General features: G+C 41.8%; 1 protein-coding gene across 1 annotated transcript in view; it reads right to left on the minus strand.

The window, feature by feature from the left end:
* Positions 1-12,069, minus strand: part of CDHR1 (cadherin related family member 1) — a 177,030-nt gene that overhangs the window by 113,185 nt on the left and 51,776 nt on the right. Inside the window, exon 4 of the mRNA XM_029610651.1 lies at positions 9,827-9,972. Coding sequence (XP_029466511.1) covers positions 9,827-9,972 — 146 coding nt within the window. The remainder of the gene's footprint in view (positions 1-9,826; positions 9,973-12,069) is intronic.

Here is a 12,069-nt window from a genome sequence, read left to right on the forward strand (position 1 = left end):
TACAGAAGGTATTTATCCAGAGCAGGCCATGGCTATTGTTGTCTCTTGAACAAAATTTAGGAAACCTTGTGGCTTTGGGTAAAAACCATTGGGAGATTCACTGAACCAATGGGAAAGTAGCGTGTGCTGTATGTGCTAAATAGTGGGTCTCCTTTAAGTGGCAATGGGAAGAAGCTCCACTAGAGGGAGTATATTTGAAATCCATATAAATGTATAGAGGATTTTAGTTAGAGTTGAGATCCAGGGTAGCTACCAGAAGACTGGTGTGCCCGGAGGGCATCTCCTCAATGAGAAGGCTCAGTAGGGCTTTCTCATCAGGAGGAAATGTCTGAAGCTAGAATAATGTTTCTCCCCAAGAGGACCACCTAGCTAAAGAGCCTTCATTGCTTTATATGTAATCATAAGTCAAACTTCATCATTCTTAAATTTTTAGGATTTTTTTTGCAATTTAAAAACAAATACTTATATTCTCAATCTTAGCACTGTATATCCCAGAGTTTATCCTATTATGACAGTCAGCAGAGACAATGCTTAACACTTGTAAAGGTTCTTAAATTATTTGAATGTTGGAGGAAAGTTAGTGTGGCATTTAATAACGCCTCCTCCAGTGAGAATACTGAATGACTCCAAGGTAGTAAAAAAAAAAAAAAAAAGCCATGCTGCATCTGATGAATGGGAAATGATGTGATTATGCTTGAAGAGGAATGTGATGTAACCTTTCTTACTGAACAAGAGAGAAGGGGACTAAAGTGGGTATTTTTCCAAGCAACTTCATGATGTACAGATTTGGAGAGAGAAAATGTTGTGGCTCTCTTTGTTATCGCTGATGCTGCTACAGCCCTGTTGTACAAATCTATAGACTCTGATGAAATCAGTATCTTTTAAGACTTTATAAAATTTGACTTCTGTTTACCCTCCCCCTCTTTTTATTTGTAATAAAATATTTGTTGAAAGATACTTCTGGAGTATGTTCCTCTTTTATCAGGGGTGCGGTCACAAAAAGAAACTGTGGAGAACATTTTCCCTATATCACAGGGCATAATACAACCCATGCCTCTGATGCTGGTCACCGCAACATCTGCTTGTCCATTATTTTGTTGAACTCTTAGATATCAGTGCTTAGCTCCCAAATAGGCATCACATCCTCTACCATTTAATGCACCTATTCAAGGGGGCTACATAGACTTTGGCTAATATTTTTCTCTAACCGAACTGCAAAAATGGAGGGTATGACAGCATTTGCCTTGAAAAAGCATGTTACGTTTGCTACTAGTGTAGTTCAAATTCAGTTATGCATATATACCTGAACTTGTTTTTACAAGACTTTTATTCTTTACAATGAAATTTTGAAAATTAGAAAATCAAATCCATATCAACAAACTGAACTCTCTTTGGGGTCAATAGAAGTGAATATCAAAATCAAGGTGTAACCATTTGGCCATGGACTCTTATGGTTAAATGAACACTATAGGGTAAATTTTCAAACGGATTTTCAGAACTGATCTTTGAAAATCATCCGGAGTGCAGAGAATAGTACATGCATAACTCAATAATATGCATACTTTTCCTTGCGGGGATGGAGTTTGGGCATTTATATTCACACTTTTTCCACTTTCGAAAGCATGTATATAAATGAACATGTAGAAAACTTCACATATTTGGGAGGTGATATAAATTCCTGCCCATTTGTCCATACACATACTGTTAGGATACAGGATTTTTCAAAGCGGGCTTATATGTTTAAGTCTAATTTGAAAATTCAGCTAAAATTCAGCTTAAAGCTTGCATTTTATATTCTCAGACTTTAGCACTACACAGGATGTTGAAAATTATCCTTTCTATCTTTTCATATTCATACAGTGTTATATAAAGCAGGGCTTCTAAACGCAGTCCTTGAGATATACCTTGCCAGTCAGGTTTTCAGAATATCCACAATGAATATGAATGAGATAAGTTTGCATACAATGGAGGCAGTGCATGCAAATCTATCTCATGCATATTCATTGTGGATATCCTGAAAACCTGGCTGGCTAGGTGTGTCCGAGGTCTGGGTTGAGAGACACTGGCATAAAGTACGACACAAGGAAGGGAACTAATAATAGAAAGGATTGTCTATTACTGTCTGCATCTGTACTGCATCTTTAGTATATTCATACATTTTATAAATGTAGAAGAATATGTGCTGGTACATCTAGAATGAAATAAAACATTGGCAGAAATGCCCTGGAGGGAGCTCAGATGAGCTCCTTGCCAAAAGCAGGAGGGGACATCTTTCTCCATCAATAACTGGGAGATGCAGTCTTTACATTTGGCTGTACCCCTTGAGATGCTTGAGCAGAGCCAAGCTGGCCTGGTATTAAGGGGCTGATTAACAAAAAATCTCTATTCACATATATGCTGAACACATTTAGCATGCGTGATAAATAGCATTACATTTACTCAAGTTTTAGCATGCATGCTAAGAGACCCACTACCACTAACTTGCAGATGGAAAACCATGGGGGATAATATTCAGTCATTGGTCGGATTGCAAAGTTAGCCAGATAAATTAATCTGGCTTACTTTGGAGGGATATTCCGGGGTAGAGCCGCGCTATTGAATATAGAGATATACATTTATCCGGCTATCTTTAGACCCTATTCTATGGCACAACCAGAGTTAGCTGGATAAGTTATCCAGCTAACTTAACTCTGCGCTGGAATGCCCATGGGTCACCCTTACATAATTCGGCTAAATTTTAGCTGAATAAGTGGGGGATATTTTGAAAACTCACAAGTTATCTGGATAAATGCTGCTGAATATTGATGCATAATGTTTCAGAACATGCTAATGAGCAAAAGACTATATAAATGAATGCATAATGAGCATGCTAAATCTGTCATTTTATTCATTAAGTCATGTATTAATTTATAGGGGTGTGAATCGTGTGATCGATCGTCTTAACGATCGATTTTGGCTGGGGGGGAGGGAAATCTTATCGTCGTGTTTTTTTTTTAAAAAATCGTTAAAAATCGTAAATCGGGGGAGGGCAGGAAAACCGGCACACCAAAAAACCCTAAAACCCACCCCAAACCTTTAAAAAAAAATCCCCCACCCTCCCGAACCCCCCCAAAATGTTTTAAATTACCTGGGGTCCAGTGGGGGGGGTCCCGACGCGATCTCCCTCTCTCTGGCCACGGCTGCGTTGAGAGAAATGGCGCCGGTGGCCCTTTGCCCTTATCATGTGACAGGGCAAAGGTAGCGCCGGCGCTATTTTGGTTCCTGGTTCCCGACATCCTTTGCCCTCACTATGTCATATGGGTGACGCCCTGCCCCTTAGAGCGCCCCTTGGAGAGCCCCAGGAATCAGAACTAAGGCCTTCTCAAAGTATCCCTTGCCTTAACATTGGCACACAACTTAGCCAACGTACTTCCCTCATCCAGCCTCCAGCAACACTCATCCAGCACTCATCCAGCCTCCAGCAGCACTCATCCAGCCTCCTGCAGCACTCATCCAACCTCCAGCAGCCCTCATCCAACCTCCAGCAGCACTCATCCAGCACCCATCCAGCCTCCAGCAGCACCCTTCCAGCACCCATCCAGCCTCCTGCAGCACTCATCCAGCCTCCAGCAGCACTCATCCAGCACTCATCCAACCTCCAGCAGCACCCATCCAGCCTCCAGCAGCACCCATCCAGCCTCCTGCAGCACTCATCCAACCTCCAGCAGCACCCATCCAGCACCCATCCAGCCTCCAGCAGCACCCATCCAACACCCATCCAGCCTCCAGCAACACCCATCCAACACCCATCCAGCCTCCAGCAACACCCATCCAACACCCATCCAGCCTCCAGCAGCACTCATCCAGCCTCCAGCAGCACATTATCAACTATGCACTACCGCCCACGCACCTACAAATCCCTCATCCCAATCATGATTTCCCCCACCACACAGTTCCTAGGTCTCACCCTATTCACCATCATCCTATTTAACGCCCAATCGCTCACCAACAAAACACTTATACTTAACGACTTACTGCAGGACACAACCCCAGACTTTTGCGCCATAACAGAAACATGGCTCAAATCCACAGACATCGCCCTCATTAACCAACTACCAACACAGACTTACGATTTTTTCTCTATCCCAAGACAAAAAAAAAGAATAGGGGGTATCTTCTTAGCTGCCAAAAAATCCCTAAGGTTCACACACTACCCTATCAACACAGCTACCAAACTAGAACTAGGATTGTTCAAATCAGAATATCTCCAAATCCTTCTAGTCTATGCCCCTCCAGGCCTACTAGAGTCAGATGCCTCCTCTATTCTCGAAACCATAACTTTGCACCTAAACCTTGACTCCCCTGCTATAATTCTGGGTGACTTCAACTTACATGTTGACAAAGTCCCACTTTCAACAAACTGTGAAGCCTTCCTCACCGCATTGTCAGCGATGGGTTTCAAACAACAAATCAACAAACCCACTCACAAAGCAGGCCACATGCTCGATCTCTTCTTTACAAACTCCGGTATTTCTCAAACAAAACAACCAGATTGCAAAAAAGTCCCATGGTCAGACCACTCGCTAATCTCCACCAGCTTTTCTCTATCACGATCAGACTCCAATCTCGACTCAAGACCTTCTTTCCTATACAGAAAACCTTGCACCTCGGAAAACCTCAGCAAACTTCTAGCCCTAGATCTACCACTCATCGATGTTTCCACCCCCAACTCTGCACTCCAATCCTGGTCCAAAATAACAAAATTAATAGCAAACACTCTTTGCCCCCTGACAACCAAAAAACAGACTTTAAATGCATCCAAAAGACAACCCTGGTTTAATGATGAACTGCGAAATCTCAAACAACTACTTCGGCAGAAAGAAAGAAAATGGCGCAAAGCCCCTTCACCGGCCTCACTCTCGGATTACAAACGCTCACTCCACCTATACAAAAGCTTTACTCTGAAAACCAAAAGAGACTACTATGCCCTTAAGGTTCACCACCTCATCTTTGACTCAAAAGCTCTATTCGCCTTCGTTTCCAGTCTCACTAAACCTATCATTCCAGATATCCCACCCGAACTATCTCAGACTAAAGCAGACAAACTGGCTCTTCATTTCAACAAAAAAATATCTGACCTCCTCAATCAGCTGATACCAAACACTACCTCTCCAGATAACACATATCTCCTCTCAAACAAAGACATTCAGCTTAACGCTTTCGAATCCATCACAATCACAGAGATACAATCGGTGCTGAAGATAATGAAACCTTCATCACACCCATTTGATCAAATCCCTTCCAAAATGCTTCTTCTCATCCCTGATACTATATCAAAAACCCTAGCCGAAATCATAAACTGTTACCTGTCACATGGTATCTACCCAAATGACCTAAAAACTGCCTCAATCAAACCACTCCTAAAAAAACCAACTCTAAATGCATATGATCCCAACAACTTCCGCCCTATTTCCAACCTCCCATTCATAGCCAAAATCATGGAAAAATTGGTAAACACTCAACTATCCAACTACTTAGAGGACCACAGTATTCTGTCTCCAAACCAATATGGTTTTCGCAAAGCCGCAAGCACTGAAACGCTACTCCTCTCACTCACGGACTTCCTCCTCTCCGGAATTGATAAAGGCCAAGCATTTTTACTAATCCTCCTTGACTTCTCGGTGGCCTTTGACACCGTCAACCATGTCCTCCTTCTAAAACAACTGGCAAACATTGGATTGACAGGTGTTACACTAACCTGGTTCAAAACATTCCTGGAAAACAGAGGATATAGTCAAAATTCACAATACAGAATCCCAATATCACCCTTCCAACCGAGGGGTGCCGCAAGGTTCATCGCTTTCACCTACGCTCTTTAATGTCTACCTGCTACCCCTATGTCAACTACTCACAAAATTAAGCCTGAAACACTTCCTCTTCGCAGACGACGTACAGATCGTGATCCCCATAAAAGAATCAATCTCAAAAACAATGGAATACTGGAATAGTTGCTTATTAGAAATCAAACATCTCCTCACCAGCCTAAACCTCGTCCTCAATGCTTCTAAAACGGAATACCTGCTCATATCACCGGAAAACAACAACACACATTCAAAGCCATCAGCCCTCCTTCAAACCACTCACTCACGTAAGAGTAAGAGTAAGAGTGGTGTGCCGGTTTTCCCGCGCCCTATTTAACGATACATCTTAGATAACTGTCTTAACCTCAAACCATTCATTAACCAAACCACCAAAGATTGCTTCCACAAATTACATATTCTGAAAAGAATAAAGCCACTTTTCCACGCTCAGGACTTTAGAACAATCTTGCAAGCAATAATCTTTTCCAAACTAGATTATTGCAATTCACTACTACTAGGCCTCCCAGCTACTTACACCAAGCCTCTACAAATGGTACAGAACACAGCAGCCAGAATCCTTACAAACTCCAGGAAAATCGATCACATCTCCCCTATCCTCAAAGACCTTCATTGGTTACCGATCCACTACAGAATCGTGTACAAATCCATCAATATCATCTACAAGGCTATCCACCAACACACTCAACTCGACCTACAAATCCCATTTAAAAAGCACACATCCGCCAGACCCATCAGGGAATACTACAAAGAGTCTCTCCAGATTCCACTTGCCAAAACCTACCAACATAAATCCTTGAGTCTCAGAGCTTTCTCTTCAGCAGGTCCAACTCTATGGAACTCTATCCCACCTGACTTAAGACAAGAACCATGCACGCTAACATTTAGGAAAAGACTAAAAACTTGGCTTTTCAAAAAAGCATTCCCAGGCCTTGATTAAAACCTCCACCCATCAGCACAACTCGTATTCAAAAATTGGATTAAAATAAGAATCCACCAACTACCCACTCATACTCAGCACCATATTATCATCCTTCACAACTGTATCATATTTATTTATTTTGCTATACAACTATATTATTTGATGCAATTTATTTATTTTGCTATACAACTATATTATTTGATGCAATTGGCTGAAATGTAAATATTTCTTTGTTCAATTTCTCCCCCTTTCCAGATCCTAGTTAATTTGCCCTGTTTTATTGTAACTTTCTCACATCCATATTATTGTTTTACTGTATTTGAAGTTTGAATTGGGAATATTGTTTACTAAGTTACTCTCTGCCTTACACACATTGTTAATTGTAAACCGGTTTGATGTGATGCTAATCATGAAACTCGGTATAACAAAAATAATAAATAAATAAATAAATAGTGAGGGCAAAGGTAGTGCCGGCGCCATTTTGAAGATTGGCAATACGGCCCGCGTGCAGGAGGTCGCTCCCGGACCCCCGCTGGACTTTTAGCAAGTCTTGTGGGGGTCAGGAGGCCCCCCCAAGCTGGCCAAAAGTCCCTGGGGGTCCAGCAGGGGTCTGGGGGCGATCTCCTGGATGCGTGACGTCGGGAACCAGGAACCAAAATGGCGCCGGCGCTACCTTTGCCCTGTCACATGATAAGGGCAAAGGGCCACCGGCGCCATTTCTTTCAACGCAGCCGTGGCCAGAGAGAGGGAGATCGCGTCGGGGACCCCCCCCCCAACTGGACCCCAGGTAATTTAAAACATTTTGGGGGGGTTCGGGAGGGTGGGGGATTTTTTTAAAGGTTTGGGGTGGGTTTTAGGGTTTTTTTGGTGTGCCGGTTTTCCCGCGCCCTATTTAACGATACAATACAAATGCCCCTGACGATAAATCAGGGGCATTTAAACTTGAAACAGGAGTACCTCAGGGTTCAGCGCTGTCTGCTACCCTCTTTAACATATATATGCTACCCTTATGTCATCTGCTGGCAGGACTAGGGATAATACATTACATTTACGCAGACGACATTCAATTAATTCTACCAATAGACGACACAATTGAAAAAACATTAAGTCTAGCTAACATGTACCTAGACATAATTAAACAACTACTAAACCAGATGGAACTGGTTATCAACATTGACAAACTGAATTCCTTCACCTTGAGAGAAAACATACTAAAATCATTCAAACACCAATAACCCTAAGAAATAACCAAAAAATTGAGCTAGCCGAAAAAGTAAGGAATCTGGGAGTAATAATGGACCCAGAAATCAACCTGAAGCAACACATATCTATAAAAGTAAGAGAAGGCTATGCAAAACTTATGGTCCTCAGAAGATTAAAACCATTACTCACACCTGCCCACTTCAGAACAGTATTGCAAACACTTATCTTTTCTAGCACTGACTACTGCAACGCACTCTTACTAGGACTCCCAAGCACATCGATAAGACCACTCCAGATACTTCAAAATACTGCAGAATACTCCAGAATACTAACGGGAAAAAAGAGGAGGGACCATATAACCGAAACTCTAGCAGACTTACATTGGTTACCCATCGAATACAGGATAAAATACAAAGCCTTATGCACCATACACAAACTAATATATGATAAAGAAGAAGACTGGCTAAACACAGCCTTACGAGTACACGTTCCACAAAGAAACCTCCGCTCAGCAAACAAAGCACTACTAACAATCCCTTCAGTAAAGTCAGCAAAATTAACCCAAGTGAGAGAAAGGGCTTTATCATTGGCTGGGCCCATACTATGGAACACGATGCCACCCAAACTCAGATTACAGAATAATCTCAAAACTTTTAAGAAAAATCTAAAAACATGGCTCTTTAAAAAAGCCTTCACTAAAGAGTGTGGAGGGTAGAGAATGAAAGTACAAGGTAATGCAGATAAGAATGAATTTAATCAATCCTACTTTTAAGAAGTAATATTTCAAAGTGATAGTAACTCAATAAAATACCTGGACTTGACCAACATTACTCAAATAATGATTTTATTTATGAAATTGTAACCGAACTTTATTGGCACCTGTTAGAATGTAAGATATCCTACATTTACTTACCTTAGTCTATGTGCCTATTTGTAAACCGTTGCAATGGTATATAACTTAGCGACGGTATAGAAAAGTTTTTAAATAAATAAATAAAATTAATCGGGGGCATTTGTATTGTATCGTGCACTCTAACAATTTTGGACGATTTTAAAATTATCTGATGATAATTTTAATCGTTCAAAAACGATTCACATCCCTATTAATTTACCACCACACACTACAAACAAAAATGAACAGCCAACTGTAGAATACACGTTAGGCCCTGATTGCACCTGCTCCAAAAACCACCAGCTGTGCAGAGACGTTTATGGGAAACGTAAGGGGAAGAGATGGACAGAAAGGAAAGGAGCAAGAAAAAAGGGAACAGACAGAGAGGAACAAGAGAAAGAAGGAAAGGAGAGTGATAGAGAAAGAGAGAAACACCAAAGAAGAGAAAGATGGCTCTGGATTATCAGGCCCACGACAACTTGCTGCTAGGAACAATATCATCCATCTTGTTTTCTAATGCCAATCTTATCTACATACCTTGGATTAGGTCACTGAGTCATTTTAGAATTGAAGGAATAAAGGCCCGGATGTCAGATGGAAGAGGGGAAGACTAATATTAATTTGGGAAATACAGGGCATAAATTGCAGAAAACAAACAAGGGTCCATGCCTTAAATGGTGTCATAACATTAAAACCCCATTGCCTAAAGAGAGAGTACCATACAATCGCTAATTTCCACCAGCATGCATGATAAACTCTTTGTATACCCATTAAAAATGTTACCATCTTTTTTTTGTGCTACTACATGATCTGTATCTTAGTAAAATGGGGGTTACATTCAAATTTAGCATGCACATTAAAAAATTTAGAACCTCAATGATAAAAAAAATATTTTGCATGCAGTTTAGTGAATAGCTCTTATGAGCAGCATCTACAGGTGCGTTACTTTACCTCCCTGTCGAGTTTTTCAATCAACGTGACATTCCCAAGAACCGGATCAACTGCAAAGTAGTTCTTTGACCCAGGTTCAAAAGTCAGACCATATATCACAGAATGTCCTTCTGGGTCAGTTCCATTTAGGGTATATATGTGTGATCCTGAAAAAAAATGGTCAAAAGAAATATCTTAGTGCTATAATTTAAGAATTAACTATACTTATTTTTTAACAATTTGTTATTTTTACTGCAGCGTATTGAAAATATGCACACTGATTAATTTTCATCTTTTTTGTGGGTGTCAAAACAAAGTAGATAACATAGAGGAATAAACTGGTGGCTGTTAGAACTAATTAAATTCTAGGGATTTTTGTTGTATGGGATTTTTTTTTTACTTGTTTTGTAGTAGAAAAAACATCCCTATTGATGTGGTAAAATATTTTGAGGCTGATTCATGCTATTTCAGTGGTTGAATATTGATCTCACAGCTCTGAAATGTTTGTGGTAAACAAAAATCAAGAGATTAATGGTTATGGTAAATGGAACTTTCTCTGAAGAGAGAGCGGTTTTAAGTGGTGTACCGCAAGGATCGGTGTTGGGACCGGTCCTGTTCAATATCTTTGTGAGCGACATTGCGGACGGGATAGAAGGTAAGGTTTGTCTTTTTGCGGACGACACTAAGATCTGCAACAGAGTGGACACGCCGGAAGGAGTGGAGAGAATGAGACGGGATTTAAGGAAGCTGGAAGAGTGGTCGAAGATATGGCAGCTGAAATTCAATGCCAAGAAGTGGAAAGTCATGCATTTGGGAGGGGAAAGCCGAATGAACTGTATTCGATGGGGGGGGAAAGGCTGATGTGCACGGAGCAGGAGAGAGACCTTGGGGTGATAGTGTCTAATGATATGAAGTCGGCGAAACAATGCGACAAGGCGATTGCAAAAGCCAGAAGAATGCTGGGATGCATAGAGAGAGGAATATCGAGTAAGAAAAGGGAAGTGATAATCCCCTTGTACAGGTCCTTGGTGAGGCCTCACCTGGAGTACTGTGTTCAGTTCTGGAGACCGATCTACAAAGAGACAAGGACAAGTTTGGAGGGCGGTACAGAGAAGGGCGACCAGAAGGTGGAGGGTCTTCATCGGTTGACATACGAGGAGAGATTGAAGAATCTAAATATGTACACCCTGGAGGAAAGGAGGAGCAGGGGTGATATGATTCAAACTTTCAGATACTTGAAAAACTTTAACGATCCAAAGACAATGACAAACCTTTTCCAACAGAAAAAAATCAGCAGAACCAGAGGTCACGAGCTGAGGCTCCAAGGAGGAAGACTAAGAACCAATGTCAGGAAGAATTCTTCACGGAGAGAGTGGTGGATGCCTGGAATGCCCTTCCGGAGGAAGTGGTGAAGTCCAAAACTGTGAAGCACTTCAAAGGGGCATGGGATAAATATTGTGGATCCATCAGGTCCAGAGGACGCATATAAAGAGCAGGTAGTAAAATACTGCACGGAGCGGCAGTAGCCACAGAGGCATTCACGGAGCGGGATGCCAGTGGCCAGTGGTAGGTGTCCACCTTCATGGAGCGGAAGGATGTAGGGCTGTCATCTCCCAATTAAATAAAAAACAAAAACAAAAAACAAAACAGGGATGGGATCCATCAGGTCTAGAGGACACATATAAAGAGCAGGTAGTAAAATACTGCACGGAGCGGCAGTAGCCACAGAGGCATTCACGGAGCGGGATGCCAGTGGCCAGTGGTAGGTGTCCATATAAAGAGCAGGTAGTAAAATACTGCACAGAGCGGCAGTAGCCACAGAGGCATTCACGGAGCGGGATGCCAGTGGCCAGTGGTAGGTGTCCACCTTCACGGAGCGGAAGGATGGAGGGCTGTCATCTCCCAATTAAATAAATAATAAAAAACCCAGGGATGGGATCCATCAGTTCTAGAGGACGCATATAAAGAGCAGGTAGTAAAACACTGCATGGAGCGGCAGTAGCCACAGAGGCATTAACGGAGCGGGATGCCAGTGGCCGGTGGTAGGTGTCCACCTTCACAGAGTAGAAGGATGAAGGGCATCCATCTCCCAATTAAAAAAAGAAAAGAAAAAAAAGAAAAAAAAACAGGGATGGGTTCATGGGCTTATAGGTATTACCAATTATTAGGCTTTTCAATATTTGATGATAGTTAATGTGACTTTCAAGGCATTCTTCACTTTCGGTGCATGTCCGGCATGACTCCTTGCTTCAATGACAGGGGAA

This window comes from Rhinatrema bivittatum, chromosome 7, assembly GCF_901001135.1.
Source record: "Rhinatrema bivittatum chromosome 7, aRhiBiv1.1, whole genome shotgun sequence".
In the NCBI taxonomy this organism is placed as follows: domain Eukaryota; kingdom Metazoa; phylum Chordata; class Amphibia; order Gymnophiona; family Rhinatrematidae; genus Rhinatrema; species Rhinatrema bivittatum.